The following is a 21,485-nucleotide window of genomic DNA, read 5'->3' as shown; positions in this document are numbered from 1 at the left end:
CTGCACTCTTTCCAACTCTCTAAGAAGACCCTTGGTTAGTTCACCTCCTTATTAATGTCTTTATGATGACTTAAATCCCATGTCCTGGGACAGATCCCACATCTGGATCCTCTGATGTGAAAGAGGCCTTGTCATTCTTGTTTGAGGAAAATCAAAAATAAAAGGTGACCTGGTTGACCTAATCCTAGTCTTTTAACACCTTCTGCCACGTTGATGGACTCTTGACACTAGCACCCTTGACCACAGCAGACACGTGATGCCATGGAAAGATCCACAGTCACACAGGAGGAGAAAAACTAAGAGAATAACCTTGATGTGGTGGTCAAGTAACAGCACGGCCTCTCCACTGTGGCTTGTGGTTGCATAAAATGTTTTTACAGTTCAGTCGGCCCTTGAAAACAACGGAATATCTGTGCACGATTGTCAACATAGCTTAAACAATGCACTAAAACAACGCAAACCTCTCATCAGCTTACACGTTTGTTCCAGTGAAGGAAAAATCCCTTCTGAAAGACAGCTTTAACACCTAACCAAAAATAACTACTGGCATTTATAGGTTTGCTCTGTTTTTGGTGGTGGATTTCATATAATAACGGCACAGCTATTAAGTGGTTACATCAAAAAATAGTGTAAATTGCAACACTTCATCACAATATAATGCCTGAAACATCCCGCATTTAGTGGGATTTTCCCTTAACCTCTCCACTAAAACACTGAGACCAAAAATTGTGTCTTTCTTATCAATGTTTCTTTTCTTTTTTTAAATTAACCCTTGTGTTGTCCTCTCTCTGTTTTTGCTGTTCTTCAAGCATAAAGTATATCATATTGCCCAATTCTGTGTTACATCTTCTTAGCCAATGTCATTCCAAATAACGACCCCTAGTTAATATATATAGTCTATATAGTCTATAGTCATTAAACCTGATTCATATCATATTATACCTAATTTTCAATTTAAAAAAAACAGAAATTACGAATTACTTTGACTAAAACCTATGTTGATCACAGCCTGTTTGAAGATAAGATAAGATAAGAAAAACCTTTATTTGTCCCACATTGGGGAAATTGCGGTTTGCAACAGCAAAGATAAGAGCAAGATAGGTAAGTGTATAGAGATAGAAAATGTACAAAATACAGCAGTATTAACAGTATTATACAATAATTAAATTATGAAATTATTAAACTGCACTTTGAAAATTCACCCAAATGAAACATTATGCACAGATGTAATGATAATAATGCATGTATTTTGTGTATAGAACCAACCATGGAGTTATTTTGGGGCAATCTGGTTTGAAGAAACTCATATTTTTGACATTTAAAAAAAAAAAAGGTCAAATTTGACCCAAGGACAACATGAGGGTTGCCCGGCCCTTCCTGCTGAGTGACACAGGTCATCTCGATTCTCTTCATACTCCACCGTCCATGACACAGGAATGGAAGAACAATGGGAGAGTTCATCGATGACTCACGGGGATAGACTTTAGCACTCTCTGGGCAGGCACTACAAGATGAGCATGTGGTTTATGTTTCTTGCCAGGTCTTCCATTCTGGCCCGTCTTTTATTCACTCTTTTAAAGAAAAAGTTTGACATTCTTGTGAAACGCCCCAGTCAATGTTTGACTCCTCTTCACCATTTCTCAGCAACTCGCTCCATACCTAGTGTAGTTCCATGAATGCAACACGATCTAAGATCTTTATTTTTGCCTTTTAATGCAGCTGCAAATAGTAATTGGCGAGCATCGTAGAAATTATGGATGAACTAAGGATTTTGCAGATTTAGTGAATATGGAACTTGAAAATGGTGTCTAAAGAAGTCAGATGATGAATACTGACATTGGTTGACATCTAAAGACTGGTCTTGATAGAGAATTGCATCTTTATAAATTTGTGCCAAAAACCCATTGAACTTTGACTGCATAGCTATGTGGAGTATCAAAAATAACTGTATAGCTTTTAGTCGTGAGAGTCCCAAGATGATGCACGCCACATTTGGAAATGATTACTTTAGCTGTCCGAGAGGTGTTGGCAAAATACAGTAGTTTTTTTTTTTGGGAAAATTGGAAATCAGAGAATTCCAGAAAATTTGCCTAACACGGTAAAAAAGAATTCCACTGTTTCGCTGCTGTGGGTCTAAATTCATGAACTAATCAATAGATTTTCACCTTAACCAGGAATCCAAATGAAAGGGTCTCAGTCAACATAAGAGCAGCAAAGACAATAAATGAAGAGAAAGAAGACTTGAAATTTTTTACATAATTGTAAAAGATTTTAATCCCAAGAAATCCTATTATCTGTGGGGAATATGTGCCTCACGTCAGAGTACTGAGAAAAGATAACACAGGTGGATGTAAAGATTGAGATTAGTACACTATAAATCAGTTTAGGTGATGAAAACACACTATTTTTTTCCAATTTCCTAAGTCTTTGACAAAGACTAATACAATACAAACTATGGAGTACACGTGCAACGTAAGAAACGAGCCCCAAAAGAAGGGAAAAAGTTTGAACCTTTCATAATCAAAATATTTTCAATATTTACACTCCCTTAAATCCACTCAAGCTGTGGGAGAAATGTGTTTTTCCCCAAAAGAAGGAAGAAGAGGGAAAATAGGAAAAAGGTGGAGTGGCTCCGATTAGGCCACATGTTGGTAATTTATCACACATAAACCTCACACCTAATTTTCACACCTGTAGCTCAACGTGCTGGAAGTCTAGTAATTCACTCACTCATACACACACACCCACACCTCCCACTCACACACACACACACGCACGCTGCTGAGTGGGACCTGGTGTGGGTTTCCCTTGGTGCGGGACGAGAAGGAGGACATCACAGACGAGGATCAGTAAAGTTAGCGGACATGCTTGGGATTTTTGCACCCCATGATGTAGCATTGATCTGCCTCCCCCACCCTAACCCGAGCTCACTCTCCCTTCCCCATTTGTCATCACCTTGACTAACCCCATCCCGACTTCCAGCTCACACATCTGAGACACAGAAAGTGTTGGATGTGAATTGTTCATCCCTGCCAAAAAAGCACAGCATACTGTAGCTGCAAAGCCAGATGGGAACTCATGGGCGGCGCCAGGGAGGGGCGTGGGGGGTGCTGCAGTTACCCCTAGGATAGCAATAGCACCCCCCAAGTAATTGCTGTGGTTTATTTGTAATCTGTAGTTTGCCTGTGTTAGTATCATAGTTTATGCTCAAAAAAGTATACATTAATAAACTAAACTATTAAAACTAAAACTAGTTTTAGATCAAAAAACATAAAGCCAACCCAGGTGATCTGATTGGGCCAATGGGCGCGCACAGTAAAACTATTGACCTTACTTGCGCAATATTTCACACAAAAGATGAAGAGCGCAGTATTATGGTAGCAGTTAGCATTAGCAAAGTACGTGTAATAATGTATCGTTTTTTACTCCCTAAACATCCACGCGTAGAGCCTCAAACAAAACCTGGCAACTAGAGAGATTGTGAATCTAATAGGGCTGCATGTGATGGTAATAAGTCTCATGAAGACGTAGATACAAAGCTAGTGTTCACTGACCGGGACCAAGAACAGTTGTCGGATATAAGGAAGGCGAGGCCCTGCCTGCGATTACTGCTGAGGATGCTAACCTTTGGGTTAGCAACCATCGCTAAGAGGGCCCCAACACAACCAGTTCTAAAGTACTTTGTTAGAAAGAACACGCTTAGACAACACGTATGACCTGAAAACATGCACACTCTATCCAAGGGCGTAAGCCTCTCCTCTCTAAGCGGAGCTCCTATGGCGCCATTTTGATGTTCACAAGCCATCACTCGCCGTTAGCATCCCATTGACTGCCATTCATTTTGGTGCCACTTTGACAGCAAATATTTTTACATCTCAAGTGTTTAAAGACTATGTGTCTGTTGTTTGTTTCGCGACAATGTAGAAAAGGCTCCATTACCTTGTATTTCACGTTATGTCTCCGTAGCAGACGTTTTTGTAAAAATGGGCCAACGATTGTGTCAAAACGACTTACTGTCGCACAGTAGAGGAGTTACCGTATAGTACAGGGTAAGCTCGCAGACAGTTTGGACTTACATTAGGTGGTTAGGTTTAATTACTAATGTTAACTAGAATGTTAATCAGCATTATTTGCCTGTGCCTATGTTGTCTCCTAACATATACGCCCTGCATGCTCTCTGTCTCTGCTGACTAGGAATGATTGACATTTCTCTTGGCACAGCTACCAGAAGACTCACAGCTTTCAGACAGACATCTACGTCGTCAAGCTCAGTTGGAGGCTGCACAGTAACGCTCAGCCATCACCGGAAAAGTCTTTCTGATATCCTTCACTGGTCTCCGTCCAGAGCAACGGGATCTGTTAGTCCATTTCGTTAACTGTGTATGATTATATCCCACATAATTATGAACAGGTTGTTAATAGCGAAGAAACTGCTTTTCAACAGAAATATATTATTTCTTGAGGTGTGCCAGTTTTAAGCCCACAAACACACATCTTTTCTAGACAACAATACATACTGCGGACATACTATCACCAGCACTCGGGAGTTGCTATCCCTCATGAGCCCGTACAAAGCAGAGATGGGGACTGGAGTTTGAGACTCAACTCGAGTCGCACTTAGGCCGCACACACGGTGACTTAAGACTCAACTCGTGAACAATCCCAATTTTTAGGAAACGTATGTTTAGCTGAATGTTATTCCCCCTTACCTTCATATCCTATAACCTAGCTATGGAACAGGTAACGTTAACACGTAACGTTACCTGCAAATGAGAGAGGACACATGCGTGTCAATAGAAACCGACAGCTGCTCTGCGATTCATCAGAAGCTTTGGCTTTAAAAACGTCATACAACAAGGCCCAAACAAAAGAAGATCTGAATGCAAAATACAGGGTGTCAAGATAAATTAGTGTGGCTCACCCACGTCTGATTTTATCAGGCACCTGAAAAGGTTAGAAACCCTGTTTAGCTCAGCATTGGCCATTGGCTTGCTTCTTGCTTTAGCCACAATCTATGTGAGGTAAACTCTGACTGTTGGTCGCTAGATGTTATGAGAAGATGAATGAGCGTTTTTATATAGTGTTCTAAGCAGCCTGGAGCATGCAGCAGGTGATACAGCACTCATTATAACAACAAGAGACTGACAACTCAACTTGGACCCTAGCTCAAAGACTTGAGGCTTGACTCGGACTCTACTCTGCATTACAGTCTAGATCGCGCTGATCACAAGAAGCATGAAACCACTTTAACACAGAGACTTGTGAGCATCTCTGTATAGAGGTGCATTCGTAGACTTGTACAAACTGGTAAACATATCTCTGAAACTTCCCGTGACATCAATAAGCTGTTACCGATGTTTTTCTTCCTCCGTGTCGCTTTGAAAAACTACCTAAGGAACAGCAGCGGGGACCCATGAACCTGTTACCTGGCACTGTTGGCTATTATCACCGAGCAAACTGGGACCCTGGACAGTGACAAAATCCTTAATGCCCTCACATGCAACCTATTCAAACAGACGGATTGTTTTGTCCTGAAGATATCCAATGATAAGTGCATTGTCCTCCTCTGTTGAAGTGTAATGCATTTGGTGGTTGAGGGACAATTTCTGACTCCTTGGAGTTATCTATGTGCTGATTCATATGACATCCATGGGATGGAATACTGTTGATTCATTAGTTGACGTGCTGATAACTGACACCATAAGTTTGTGTTCTCAGATTTTGTGCCTGAAATGTGCACAAACATGTGTCTGTTGTTCAATGCATTTGTGCAACCCATATGCGTGGCATCATTATGTGAAGTATGTGTTTATGTGAAGTATTCATAAGTGTGTTAACTTAGGAAGTATATACTGTATGTATAGCTCTTGAGCTGAATAGCTAGCCTTGTGTTTTACACAGTAAGCCATTGGAACTGCCTCAGATGTATGTATGTAAGTATGTATGTCTATATGCATGTATGGTTGTTTTTATCCAGTGGGTAAGCTAAACATTCAATTACTGACTGCACACAAAAAGGGCAAAGTTTGAAATTCTTGTTTGTTTGAAATAAATAGAAGAACTTGGTAGTTAGCATAAGCACATGGGCACTACCCAAACCAACTCAAGTTTCATCAACAGAATGGGAACTGGAGAAGACGTCCTACTGTTTAATTGACATGTGATTTAAGTGGACTGCACCACAGGGAGAAGACGGTCTCACTTTCACACATGGTACTTGCCACAAAAAAAAAAAACATTGACATTAAAGGCTTATTTTTTTTCTTGCCCAAAAAACTGGGCGGAATCTAATATCTCCATTAGGTCGCTCATGGGAAAAGAAAACAACTTAACTGGTTTTCTCACATAGCTCAAGCCTGGTTTCTTCATCATAGAGGAACGGCCACACCATTATTTGATCATTGTGGTGGTTAGACGGTCTGATATTTTCTACCCATGCTGTCATCAGCCAATATGTTTTCCAGGTGTCTTTAAAGGTCACATATAATGCTCATTTTAGCTTCACACTTGTATTTTGATTTTCTCGTAGAACATGTTGAGGGGTAGTAGTGGTAGTGTGCACATTCCCACTGGTAAGGTGTAGGGCAAAAAACGGGCTGGATGCAACTGAAAACAATAAGATGCCCGCACTACGGCAAATAGCATTGAGCAGTGGCACAAGCATATACATAGGACACATATAAGGTCAGCTGATCATACATCAGCTGAGCTCATTCAAACTAATTACCAAGGGCTTGATCAACTGAACTTGTTTAAACTGAATACCAAAGCCTTGATGGGCCACCTTTACCATATATTACCACATAAAGCCATAACTTACAAAATAGCACTTTTGTAAGTACAAAATGTACTTTACATTTACATTAGATCAATCCCACACAATGTCACCAGAGAGGACATAACAAAAAAGTGTGTTAAGCCACCAAGGATTGTGGGCATTGTGTTAAGGTAATGAATCCAAAACGTCTCTCTCTGAAGAAGCCTATTAGCACGATCACCCCCTCTTGGAGGGTTATTAACCCTTGTGTTGTCCTCCCGGGTTAAAAAACTGACATTTTCGTCCCTTTTTCAGACTTTTATTTTAGTTTTCACTAACACCACCTTACTACCACTATTTTAACACTACTTTTTGGAATTTATGGGGAACAACCCTCATTTATATACCTAATATTTGAGTTAAAAAAGAAGAAATTATGAATTATTTTGACTGAGAGTTAAAATAAGAGAAACAAACGGATGAGTTTAGTGAGGAATGAAAGGGATTAGTTGTATTTGCAAAGAGCGTTGTATGGAATTCAATCCATTTTTGTGGTAATTTGGTTTAAAAGAAACCCATATTTCAGATATTTTTGTAAAGGGGTGAAATTTGACCCGAGGACAACATGAGGGTTACAATGGGCAGACAGGGGACTACATTTGCCCCTGATTCTAATGCTGCTCCTATGTTCACAGATCCTCGTGTGATCTTGCATGCGTGGTTTTGCCCACATGTTCCAGGCTGCAAGGACACAAAATCATGTATGTGACATGTGCGGTGCTACAGGTGATAGCACGACTAATGCGTGTCTGTTGTACACAGCTGCCACACCTATAATTCCCCATCTGCCACAGGCGGTAGGAGAGGTACGCTATGAGGGCGCATATTGCTCCGAGTGTGCTTAAAAACCATCCTTGGCTTATCCGGAAACACTTTTTTTGGATTTTGATCTGAATCAATAATGTGCCAGTGTTTTTGGATAGACTTGTTAAACTCAAAACCCATTAGGGAGTATTTTACACAACACATGGGGACATTAGTCTTTGTACCGGTGCTCTTTTTTGTAGCCCGAAGGCATTCGTCTTGCGAGATGGTGTTACAAACTTTCCACTGCACTCCTGTTTGTGCCCCCTGGTGAAGAATCTATTAGGCTAAGGATAAATCCTTCACAGGCCCCTTCCAGATACACCGGCCTTAGCCTGAGTAGAATATGGGTCATCGTCACTACATATCCTGCGAAAATGATTAGAACATGTTTACAGGCTTTAATGATAAAAACACATTTATTTCCTCATGCTGTCTGAATATACCTCTGTATAAAATGCTCAGTTTTCAGTTTAAGTCCCCATATCAAAAAAGTCTGGTTTGCACAAATTGGTCAGTGTTTCAGTATAATCTCCGAGTTTTTGCTCCGTCATTGCAGCCAGGGAATGACTGTAACGGCCCTGTAGTGGAACTTTATACCTATATATATAGAGAATAGTTTTGACATCACAACCGTATGGAAGTCCAGAGGGCTTGTTTAAAGGGACTGAAAACAGGCTGTGTGCCTTTCTCTGTGGATTGCGCAGTTTGATATTGTGTCTGTCTAACCTACTTTATGATTAAGAAAAAGACATGGAAAACTTCCCTTTTACACTAAGGGACCTTTAAATATGACCACGTTTGATCAATAACTTATTTAGGGTTATAGAGTTATGCCAAAAGTACAGGTGCACACACACACACACACACACACACACACACACACACACACACACACTTGAGACAGAGGTTCATCTGAGGTGTTCACAGGCCCGTGTCATACAGTTGGTTTTGTTATATCCAGATGAGAGTGGCCACCGACTGCTCTAGCAGGTTTCTGGATCACATCTGGCCAGATGTTTTCACACCACAAAACTGCACCTGAATGGCTGGCACTGCCCGGGCTTCTTAACACAAACCGGCCTGTGTTGGCTCTGAAAGGCCACACTCAGCCCTCTGGAGCAAACATGTCTTTTCTACAGTGCTCTTTGAGGAACACGTGGTATATAAATGCTTTCATAAAGTATGAGTGGCCTCCACAGGCCAAAATGGAGCACATAAAGCAAAAATGAAAATGACGACTGAGCTGCGAAGAGAGTTTCCTTTCAGTAAAAGTACTATGTGTGCTTCTGGTGTTGGAAATGTCATCTGTTGCCACTAAAGAAAGTGAGCTTTGGTATGCAGGTGAGCTAGAATCTAACAAAGGTGTTAGATGTTGCGATAAAAGGAACTTTTGGATGAAGAAACAGAGACTCGCATTCAAAAGTCTCTGGGTGGCATGAAATCGCTAAGTGTATCATTACATGCAAGCGACAGATACGTGGAGCTGTACCTGTCTTGTGCCTACACGCCACAGTGTTTACTGCTACAAATGAGCAAAATGGGTTGTCATGTATTGGCTGCTGTTACAACAATGTTTCAAAGCGATGGATGTGCCAAAGAGCTATGCAATAAGAGCTATGCAATAAGTCAACCACAGAAGTTGTCTCATCTTCTCTAAACAGTCCGGAAAAAACATCTTAGATGTAATCTTTCATTCTGCAAAAAAAGAACTAATTTCCCTGTAAAGTTATGTAAGCTCTTTTAGGAATATACTCTTCTAGCCACCCATATGCATATGCGTGTGTGCCCTTGTGCTCGTTGATGATAATAACCAGCCCCACGTTGTCCAATACACTTCACTACCGCCCGTTACTGCACCATGCCAGGACCATCTCTAAAGCCATTAGCTGGTAAACATGTAAACTACATGTGACCTCTGTCTACAGATACCTATAAGTTATGACTCCTGCTGGTGACAGATGTTTACACAGCTAAGGCTGCCGCTCCTGAGACCTGGCCCCAGTCCAAATAAAATAATATCCAGTTAAGTAGAAGTCAGCCAACATGTAATCCAAGTGCATAACTAGAGGGAGGGGGGGGGGGATTGAAGGAATCTGGAATATGTTAATGGACTTCTTATTCTTTTAAAGCTTTATACGTTTTTTCCATCTAGCATTTGTCACTACCACAGCCTCGTTTCATTGTCTGGACCCTAAAACAAGATTCGTGAGACACCCTGATGGAGAAAGAAAAGTCAAAAGCAGTCACCACAATTTATGTCCTCTTTGACAAAGCGCAACACAAAAATGTGCTGTGTTCAAATCACAAAGCCGACAAATAGATGTCTACTCTCTTTTTACACTTCCACTCTTTTTACACAGTGCGTGTGTGTGTTTGTGTGTGTGTGTGTGTGTCTCTGTGTGTCCTGAGCCTGCATGGCGTGCAGCCAGAGCAAAGAACAAAAACATACATGGGCTTAAGTCAACACAGACAACAACAAGACAAACTACAACAATGGCCACAACCACAGGACAACAGCCTATTCTGGTGGATATGGGGCCCAGTGGTGGAGACACATCTCGGCTTAGAAAAGCAACTTACAACTCAACTGCATTCAGTGACAGGTGAACTGTACCCCGTATTAATTAGGAATATAAGTTTAAAATGTAACAGCTAAAACTCCATTGAGACAAATCTCTTTTATTAACTTACATTCTCATGTTAAATGAATGGAACATAAAGTGTATTGGTTAAGCGATTGAGATCACTTGTATATCACTTGCGCAGCCAAACTGCAACAGAAGCAAATGGCAAGCTGTGATTGACAAGATGTTGGATCCACCCACAAAAGGATGATTGTGAAAGGTGTCAGCAAGGACGCCATTCAGTCTGGATGTACTCATAGTGTAATGTTGCGTTCCAGACACAGTTTTTAGCCCGTAAGTTAAATCTTCAAGTCCCGATTTGGTAGCTTTCCAGGCAAAGTCACCACAAACCCTTCTAGCTAGCGTTAGCGTTAGCAAGCTAGCGGCTACCTACCGTTGACGTTAGCTAGCGTTAGCTCATACTAGTGATTTCTAGTCTGTGACATATTTTGGGCTTCATTTAATACAAATAACCTGTAGTAGTGCACAACCATATGTGTATAGTTTTGATTACAATGTGTGGAATCATTTAATGTTGCCTATTTATATCTAATAATTTCCATTTCTCACAGTTTACAGGTAGTAAGTTTTGGGTTTGACCGCCATTCCAGGGCACTTTCAGGGGTAGAAGGTTGTGAAAATACAGGCTACGTGTTGGCTAGAACGCAGCCTAACAATCCAACTTACTATGGTAGAATTTCCAAAGCCTAACACAGACAATCTTTACCTCAAACAGGCTCTAAAAGATGTTTCTTTTTAATTAACAATGGTTCAAATGACTGTGTATAATATTCAAGGTGTTACTGATAGTTTGGAACACACAGATAATTATCTTCTTAGCATCTTTTAGCTCATTGCTTTGGTTTTACAACCGGCAAACTTTGCTGTGTTCAGTCACACTGCTTGTATTATTGCCGTTTGTAGACACAGCAGGTGGTTTTTCACTAGAGAACTTTTTCCACGTTGGTCCCCCTACAGGTTGGAAGAGGATTTGTCCCATTATGTTTCATTGGAACTGCAGATCTGTTTCCTGATCTGGCAAACTTGCATAGTGCGGTTATAGCCGGTAGAGAGCCTCAAAGCGAATGCACAAGTGCCGCCCACCGTATTACGAGGTGATAAACCACTGAAAGGATTTTGGAAACATTGTTTTAAGGTACAAAAATGTATCTAGAGCTTTAATGCTAACGTTGCTCTTAATCTGCTGGATTTGAAAACCACGTCAACTTTGTGAATGATATAGTGTCAAACTTGCTTATTTACGCTGCCCCCAAGTGACCAAGAAATCCATAGCTGCAGGTTAAACCTTCCATGACACAAAGCTCTATTTACCCGGGGCCAATGTGCTTACTGCTCAACATCCATGTTGTTAGCAAGTTAGCTAGTAGTTGTGTAAAGACGGACGGAAGTGCTGTCTTATCACAGACACAGCTCATCAAGAGGAGAGACAGTTATTGCGTTGTGAGCTTGAACAACTCTGGCGGAACCAGCGACACACTCTGCTGCCATGAGGCAGAGTATTACGTACTGTAGCTTCCGTTACATAATTGATCTACTGTCTTATTGCTTTGCTCTGATAACAGACAGATGCATGTCTCATTCATTCAGTCACTCCTCTGCCGCTCTGTTCATCCTCTCTTCTCATCACTTTGCTCTTTCTATTATGATGACCACATAAATCTTCAGGGGGTGACCCTCTAAGACCTCTTTACATCTGACATGCACGCTATGTTGCCCCCCTTCCACACACACACACACCCTCCCCCTCTGTCTTCCTCTCTCTCTCTCTCTCTCTCTCTCTCTCTCTCTCTCTCTCTCACTCTCTCCACAGAGCGAGTCAGAGAGACAATGAGCTCAACATTGAAGCCCAGTAATGACTCCCAGCCTTGTTCCTGATTAAAAACACACCGGGTGCTTCTGCACTCCGCAGGCAGCCATGAGGCCTTCCCCTCCTCACACCACAGGGCCTGGGAGCTGGGAGATAAAGGAACAAGCCAGCCTCAACACAGCTCCATGAACCAAAAAAAAAACACTAAACAAAAATCCAGTGTAAGCCTCAACCACTGTAGCATTCAAAGTTCCTGTCCCAACTGGTCCAAGCCTAATTCTGCAGGCAAGTCTTCATTTAATCTTAGGGTGCTCAATTACCATCATTAACCCCAACCTCAGCCAAAACCATAACAGAGGCTGCCTGCAGTCCCTGGCTCGAATACATCAAGGGTGGGGCAAATATGTCCCGTCACATATTTGCACGTCTTTTAAAGTGTGTTGGGTTCAAATCAATGCCACAGTTTTGCTGTGACTCGACAGATGGACACGTCACACAGTTAGTATGCGGGTTTGGGGGCAGCTGCACCTTTACCTCTCCATGTCCATACTTGGGGGGGCTAAATTACAGGCGAGCTCTGTATAGAGACTCTTTATTGCATCTTACCGGCTCACTTCCTCTCCATACCAAAGGCATTGCATGCTGAGCTTTATTTTGATGTGGCGTGTAAACATAATTAGAAGTCCCATTAAAGCTGGGAGGGGTGTTGAGTGTTAAGGGGGGGGGCACGAGGGTAGCGATCAGAGCCCAATGCCTCGCTGATGTTAGAGCGGCAGCCTTCCGAACAGGCATTAATGCAAACAGCCTTTAGATCCAAACAAGAGTATGTGTTTGTTTCTGCATTCAGTCAGTGTATTTTCTCAAGCGGCCTCCTTGAGTTTCAGATTTCCAGGCCTTGCGGATCGATGCAAAGTAGGTACTAGTCGGCACGCACACAGAGGAACACACTGACATGGCAAACAAGGGCAGATTCAGAGTGTAGCCTTTTCCAGAAACGTTAGACATTAAGCATCCTTCCAAGGGCTCCTGGGTCCCTAAATGTCTACGCCTCTTTTAGGCCAGGTGACAAATCAAATGCTTGGCCTATCAGATAGACTCAGTATTTAAATAAAAAAGTAGTTTACAGGACATAGCATTATTTACTCTGTTGCAGTGAGTCAGATGCGATGATGGATACTACTCTCACGTCTGCACAGTAAATACGTAGGTACAGCCAGCAGCCAGTTAGCTTAGCGAAGCATGAAGACAGGGAAAAGCTAGCGTGCCATCATCAACACCTCTATGGATCACCAATTAAATTTCACATGGGATTATATGCTGGATTATTTCTCGGGCCTGGACCAACCAACTTCTTGGAATCTCATCTGGTTGCCCTGACAACACTGTTCTCTGCCAAGAAATAGTAAAAGAATTGATGTTCACTCTAGATTTTTTTCTGCGTTAAACTAAGAAGCTATGATGGTTAATTTGTGAGTTCAAGTACCTTATCTATTACCTTATCTGAAGTCTCTTGTATACAGACCTTAGTGTCCCAGTGAAAGCCATGATGTCTCTCTCTCCTGGGTGGGCCAAATTCTCTGGGCGGGCAAAACAAAGAAAGGGGAGGTAACCTTGCCCCTTATCACCTCATAAGGAGCAAGATTCCTGATCGGCGCATCTGAGCTTTCATTTTCTCAAAGCAGGATACCCAGGGCTCGGTTAACACCCATTTCCATTTCTAGCCACTGGGGGACTATAGGCAGGCTGGGGGAACGCATAGTAAACGCAAAGGGAAATTTTCATGCCATGGGACCTTTAACTGCAAACAGAGCCCTGATTTCAGTCTTCATGCTAAACTAGACACAGACATCAGCCGTTAAATGCTTAAGCTAACTAAAAGAACAGCCGTTCCTTCATTACTTTTAGCTTTGGCCTACTATTACCAACAGTTTATACATTAGGATACTTTTAGCTAACTATTTCAACAGTCCACTGTTGTTAAGCTAACTATTTCTTGAGTCAGTTGCTAACTAGTTTTAACTAGTTTAAACCTCATATACACAAATGTGTAGACAGACCGCACAGACATGAGAGTGGTATCGATTATATATATATTTTTTTAGTGTCATCACAATATTAACTGCTGCAATATACATTTCACGAGAGGATGGAAGAACACTCTGATTTTTCTATTGAGTAAAAAACTTTAAAATGTAACTGTCTTTTTCAATGGTGCCCTTGATATTCAATTCAATATTTAATTTGTTCCATGAAAAAATTGTTTTAAATTCAACAAGAAATTTGTTGTATTTCAGCACACTACTGAAAGCCGCAGAAACGAGTAAACTTCAATATCATGTTTATTTATTGCAAGAAATATCAATATCGATATCGCGATTTCCAACCACGTTAACGCAACCACATATTTTTCTCATACCGTGCGGACCTAGTATTGATTTTCTCATCTAACCCTTGACAATAAGCGAATACATGATTTTCAAAAACGTGTTTTTGAAAAAAACAAAAACGTTTTTTACAGTGTGTTCTGGGGACAGGCAGCTAGCAGATAGTGAGGAGATGTTTTTTACAGTGTGTTCTGGGGACAGGCAGCTAGCAGATAGTGAGGAGATGTTTTTTACAGTGTGTTCTGGGGACAGGCAGCTAGCAGATAGTGAGGAGCTGTTTGCTGTATGTGACAACAAATGAAGCCTAAAACATGGGTGACAGTGCTTAGAGCACCTTTAAGGTGTAACTGCTTCAGGGGAGGGGAACGAGCATAGGTGAGTTCCAATCGCCGGTAGGAAATATGGAGCGTTTTATATCATTTGATAATAATAACTTCATTTTATTTCACATTTCCAAAAAGAAAAGCATAAAAAGAACAAGTTTTACAGTGTGGTCAAATGTAGCCTGAAGTAAAACCATGTGTTTGGCGTTTAGCTTTGCCAGCATATGGGATTGTCTGATGACAATGATTGAGGGTAGAAGAGAAGATCCCTTCGTGTATTCCCCCTCAGGGACCAGATCCGCTCACAATGAATGTTTCTTGGTTGTGGTGTGGTGCATGGAAGCCTGCAGAAGTGTTACTAAACAAGCTTTCTCATCCATGTGAAATACAGAAACATGGCGCAACACTCCAAAGTGGGATAGATGAGTAGAAATCCTATCTCCCACCTCCTTGTCTTGTTCACGTCACAAACCTGCTACATAAAAACGTGGGATCACGTAGCCTATTCAACTCATTTGGATGAATTGAAGTTTTTTTTAGATTATTGGTAAGAACGTTTTTTGTTTGGGTTTTTTTTCCCCGAGGGGAAAACAGAGAAAAACTGAAACAGTTCATCCCGACTTTGTCACATGGCGCCCGAAAGAATCTCTCTCTGTGTGTGTGTCTCTCACTCCAGTAGAAAGTTCGTGCCACCGCATGTTTTTTCCCTCTGCTGGGGTTTTCTGCAGTGTAGCATGGCATGAGCGCACTGAGGAGCCTTTCACCGGCTTCATCTGATACCGCTGTGACTCGGAGCAGGAGCTGCGCTACAGGCCGAGATCGACATGCATGGGTTAGTAGGTCAAACAAGGAGCTAGTCTTTCGACAGAGTTCGCAGGCTGGGTCAGACTAATGTGATTTATCAATACAGCGCATAAGTGAATCATTGTCCTTAATGGCCATGATAATCCTAGAGACATAGCGTGGACGTGATTGGTCGAGGAGTTGGGGGGTGGGTGAGGGACTTGTTCTGGACTAGATGTCTTGATTAGCGCATCGGGAACATGCACCTTGCACAATCTCGTACTCTTTTTTCACACAGGCCAACACACAGACAGACACACACACACACAGACAGACAGACAGACAGACACAAACACACACACACACACAGACACACACACACACAGACAGACAGACAGACACACACACACACACACAGACAGACAGACAGACACACACACACACACACACACACACACAGACAGACACAGTCAGACACACACAGACAGACAGATAGACACACACACACAGACAGACAGATAGACAGACAGACACACACAAACACACACACAGACAGACGGACATTCAGACACACACAGACACACACACACAGACAGACAGACATTCAGACTGATACATACACACACAAACACACACACACACACACACACACACACACACACAGATGTCTACTTATGGAGGCTCGGCTGATGGGGCCTGGGAGAGAAAAGACAGAGCTCTGTTTCTTGATGCCGGAGCTCAGGCTCAGGTCAAGGCTCGCTGTAATCCCCCTCAGGTGATTCTGTTCACATTCAGCCGTTTCCAGCTGATCTGCTTAAATATGCCTTCCTCATCCCCTAAAAAAGCCCCCACCTCTCCTCCACCAGCACAACCTCTTGCACGCTGTCACATCGCAAATCACTCTCCGGCATTTCCTTTAAGCTATGAGTTTTAAAGAACAGGGTTGCACATCCAAACACTTCTTCTGAGCACGATTTTCTCTTTCTTCCAAGTTCTTTGAGTGATGAGTGGAATAAACAAAGTCCTTCTTTTTAAGGGAATTGAGGAAAAAAAGAGGCTCACATCACCTGGATTAGAGTGGCATCTTGTGAGAAAGCCTTGTTAACAGGGGCCGTCTACAGGGCTTTTTCGCTTCTTCCAAAGGCAAGAGTGGCCAGGCTGTGTTACCTCTCCTCCCCGTTGGGCCCTTAATCAATGTATTACATTGCACTGAAGTAGCGGGTTCCAACATTAACACTTACACCCACAAACCTGGGACTAGAGTGTGAGCTTTCAGCACACTGAGGCCTGATTTCCAGGGCTTACAATGAGAGGATACAGTGTTTGAATTATCTGCATCCAACAAGTCTATTGTTGTGGTTTTTTTCATTCGTACAGCCAAGAACTGTATCTGACTTAAGAATTTCCAAATAATTAAATCCTTTTTTGCTTTATTTTCAACAAACCACAGTCAATTCACAAGTGGCAATGAATATCAATTGTCCACACTCTTTTATATGGGATTCTGTGTCTATTCAGCCACAAATCACAACTATTTTCTGCGTCTTCAGGCATCAAAAAGTCACCACACACACACTCTCTTGTTGCCGACGGTGATCATCGGTACAAAACCGCATGCACCTCCGACCTCACTCCCCCCCCACCCTGCTAGGTTGCAACGCTGTTAAAGTTACAGATTACACAATTGAATGTGATCTGAAACATGCTGTGGCCCGCTGGGAATTCAAATTTCTGGGTAGATGGGGAAGAGTAGACAGCATCACATGGCAACTTTTCACCACTCACGATGTTCTATTACCTATTCATTACCTGTTTAATCGTCTTAGGGCCCCACTGTGTGCCTCTGTTCCGTCAGGCAGCATTGGTACTCAAGCTTGATTTTATGTAGTCAGCAGGTGGCATCATTAGCCAGAGAATAAAAAATCTAAAGCATGCGTCTGGGTATGATATCACAGAAGGGCTCATTGGCATAAGTTCCCCACTTCTAGTAGGCAGGGTAGGGGGTAAGGAGGTGTGCATTTAATATGTTTTGTGGTCTGTTTTACGTTTAAAAAAAATGCAGACGCACAATTGTCGCAGGCAAATGGGAGGTTGGGTCATGCTATGCAGTGTGAGCGAGACAAGATCAGCCCAGAAACCACACAGAGATCCCAATCTTGCCACTACTCATAGGTTTCAGCGGGTTCCAGCCATACCCAATGACCGTTTTTCTCCTTGACATCCCCTAATTATAATGGTAACTCCATCCCTTACACCTCACACGGTCATGTGGCTGCAGGCACACACAGTATTTAACGGGAAAACTTTACTTTTTTTTCACGTGGGTTAAAAAATGAACAAGACATTTGTTAAATCATGCAGGATGTGTTTTGTTTTCCACGTGAAGCAGCTACGCGTCTGGGTCTCAGCACTCCTGAACGATTTGGATAGCTCTCGGTGCATGCCAGACAGGCTGTGTATAAAGCTGTCACAGGAACCTTGAGGGCTAGAAAAATATTCAAGCATTTCTGGGCCTATTGGACAATGATCTCTTACACAGGCTTCTTTCAATATAACCGTGATAAATAAAGGAAGGAAGCAAATACCAAAAACTTGGCCAGCTGCCACTGCTTGCTAGAATGGCACTTTTGGCCCAAAGTGCTGTTTCTCTCACACACACACACACACACACAAACACACACACACACACACACACACACACACACACACACACACACACTACTGTAAAGGCAGAACCTGTACATATTTGCATGGGATTACTTTGACAAGTGTAACAGCCGTTCTGAGAGCTGGGGGTAACAATGTGTAGCTTATAGTGCTCAGCCTAGAGCTCTTCTTTAAGGTCAAATGTGTAAGTTAACCTCTTGATCTCATCCCAATTGGTAACCCCCCAACACACACACACACACACACACACACACTCCCTTTCTCTGTCTTTCCCACACAACGCACAGATAAGGAGGTACTTAAAGACAAATGTTAGAAGTGATTTGCTGCTTGACCATAAAAAATACCCTCAAGATTGAAGCAATTCCAAAAAAAGATCAATCATACTAACAAAAATACATTCTATCTTGCTTTCGCTATCTGAGATCACACAGTCCTTAGAGAAGGAAAGACAGAAACACACGGAGGAGAAGAAAAACGTGTGTGTGCCAGTACCCCGCCGTGATTGCCTGATTATTTGCAGATGGGCAGTGGAGGGCTCGCAGTGTGGAGGTTCCCCCTGGCACGCAGCGCATATGATTAAATATGTGATTGCCTCTCTCCTGACTTGAAATGTGTCTACTGTAGGCTACTGCCATCCTGTGCGGACTGTTTAGCGCTCATCAGAAGTCCGCAACACGGTCCCCGTGCGCAAGCCTCCTCTCATGGTCACCCCGAGGGCTTTGGTGATGTGTTATGTCACGGGTCTGAGGAGGGCTCGGCAGGGGCCACTTTCCTAATCCCACTGTCTCCTCATTCATTCAGAGTATAGAGCAATGTTTACAAAGGGGCTTATCCCCTCCTCAACTCCTGCGCCTCCGCTGAGCGATTGTTATGCGGGTTTCCTACTGTTCAAAGTGGTTATGAGATCAATTAAAACCAGCTTAGGGGGGGCTGGAGTGGAGATGGGCAATTCATAAGTCAGAGGAAGGGGATTCCGTATCTATTCATGAAATAACTCCAACAATACGACCCCTCCTCCTTCTCTTTAAGCCGCCAGCTCTCTATAGACCGATCCGCACCAGCAGCTTTTTAGCCGTTTCACATGTAGCCTAAATAATATAGGGACTATAGGGAGCCTCTTTGTTGGGGCCACAAAATCGGGGATGTCAATAGCCGGTCTGGCAACTTGGTTTGAATACAATTAGCCAATCCAATGACACATGTTTCCATGTTCCTTTCTGAACAGCCACGCGTGGCCAATTTTGCGCACATTTTACGCATTGGCTACCGGTTCAGAAATCGTTACATTATGTGGATGATCTGCTTTTTTTAAAGGTTGATTAATTACATCAAGTGCTGCGAGACTAAATTGTGGCTTAATTACAATTTTCTTTCAGCGTGAATGTCTGGAATGTCACTGGATTAGACTATGAGATGGGTTGGATGAGTAACTCTCACCTGTGCATTGAAAATAAATCAAACAGAGATAGCGATCAATATTGCGCCGGCTCTGTGCGCTGTGCGCACGCGGCCGTCTAACAGAACGGGAGAGCAAGCCCGTTCGGGGCTGCTGCCTCCCGTGACCCACACAAACTCTTGAGTCAGCCCGCGGGATGCTGCTCTAAAAGACCAGCCCGTGTTACCTCTTTTGTTTCTCCTCCAGCGGTGCGACGGCGCCTGACAGCTGCTGTACTCCATACAGTTCAATACGATCAGGGCAAAAGAGAAGAGTCGAAACTGCATCTGGACGGCGATCTGTTGTCCGGACTCCAGTAAAAAGGTGCCAGCAGGGCTCGGGATGAATTCTCGGACTCTGTTATGTCCTCCTCCAGTTTCTTCTTTAGTCGATCCTCAACATGTGTCAAACATCAGACGCGATGCGACATGTTATCACGCCGCCGATCGGGATCATTTTATGAAGCGCGCTGATCCTCCAGTCACTAAAAGTGTCCGCTTTGGTGCGCTGCGGGGAGAATGACAAAGGAGGTTACTGTGATAACAGCGTAATGAAATCAACACCTTCCTAAACAATGATGAGTGGGGTGATAAGAGCAAACTAAAAAAAATGAATATATTTTCTGTGTAAATGTGTTGGAAGTTGGAACATTCACAGATGCAAAGGCAATGCGCGCTGCTCAAACGCCCCTTCCCCAAAAAAATAAAAAAAAATAAGCGCAACCGTGCGTAATAGTCGCCAAGACGCTCCGTTAAAAGAACGTGTCGGTGTATACCTTGCATCAGATGAAGTGTAATTCCGCTCCGGTCTACTTTTAGGTTCCTTCTGAGTGCAAGTGCGGCTCGGGAACATACAGCATCCCTCTTTGTGTGAGAAACTTGTGTCTCCAGAAGAGAACAGAGGTCCGAGGAGGAGGAAAAAAGGTGGTCGCGGACGCTGAAAGGGGGGGAGAGGGGGATTTCCTTTCCCTCCTCTCTGTTAAAAGCTTAGATTCCGTTTACCTGCGGTCCCGCACTCAAACTTGTCCGCTCAGTGTCCTGTAGCGCAGCGGAAACAAACTCACATGTGTTGCTTTCTTTCAAAAGAGGGAGACGAGAGCCGGTAAGTGAGAGTGCGTTGCGCGCGCTGCTGAGGTCTGACTCCCGACTGGTCCTGATGCTTGCTGCCTTTTTCTTCATATAGCGGCGTGCCGCTGTCACGTGTGGATATACTCTAGTTTTGTGTTTCTTCGTATGTTGAAGATGACATTTAGTCAATCCCCCCCCCCAACCTCTCCCCCCCTAAGCGCACTCACCCACAGTGGCGGTACGAGGTGGCCTCTGGGTCCTAGTGAGCATAAACAGCTGGAAACATCCCACAGGAAAAAGTTTTGTTTTAAAGGGATATGGGATTGTAGCTTGTCTGTGTCAGGGAAAATGACTTTATTGCTGTCTTCCTCTTATGTTTCAATGAGAATCCCAATGTATTCTCATAAATTAAACGCAATTACAATCTACGGTTTTTCCTTCATAAATGCCTTCGTTTCAAATGGAAGTGTAGTGACCCGTCTCAATTGTAGACTGAAGAAAAGGAGAGAATAATTGCGACACAGTCAATTTAACCATCTCAGTTTAGCTTTTTTTCCCCTGATGATGATTCTCCATTTTGAATAATTAGAGGTTGGCCAAATAAGCAATTTTCTACATATTGTTAGTAATAATGTGGGCCCCGCAAGTCAACCATCTCGTCGCGCCTCTGTTACTGCGCACCCAGGAGTACACTCCTCCTCTGAAATGAATGCTAATCGGTGCTGTTTGGGGGGGGGGGGGGGGGGG

General features: G+C 42.9%; 1 protein-coding gene across 2 annotated transcripts in view; it reads right to left on the bottom strand.

Moving 5' to 3' along the window:
* rspo2 (R-spondin 2) overlaps nt 1-20,941 on the bottom strand; it is a 66,427-nt gene extending 45,486 nt beyond the window's left edge. The window contains exons 1-2 of one of the 2 annotated variants that reach the window (XM_034874877.1): nt 20,447-20,941; nt 19,859-20,178 (exon numbers count right to left, since the gene is read on the bottom strand). In XM_034874877.1, coding sequence (XP_034730768.1) covers nt 19,859-19,958 — 100 coding nt within the window. In that variant the 5' untranslated portion in view covers nt 19,959-20,178; nt 20,447-20,941. The remainder of the gene's footprint in view (nt 1-19,858; nt 20,179-20,446) is intronic. The other variant, XM_034874878.1, reaches the window with a different exon arrangement.
* Between the last annotated feature and the right edge of the window lie 544 nt (nt 20,942-21,485).

Source organism: Etheostoma cragini, chromosome 6, assembly GCF_013103735.1.
Source record: "Etheostoma cragini isolate CJK2018 chromosome 6, CSU_Ecrag_1.0, whole genome shotgun sequence".
NCBI classification, from domain to species: Eukaryota; Metazoa; Chordata; class Actinopteri; order Perciformes; family Percidae; genus Etheostoma; species Etheostoma cragini.
This window is presented reverse-complemented; position numbering and strand designations above follow the sequence as displayed.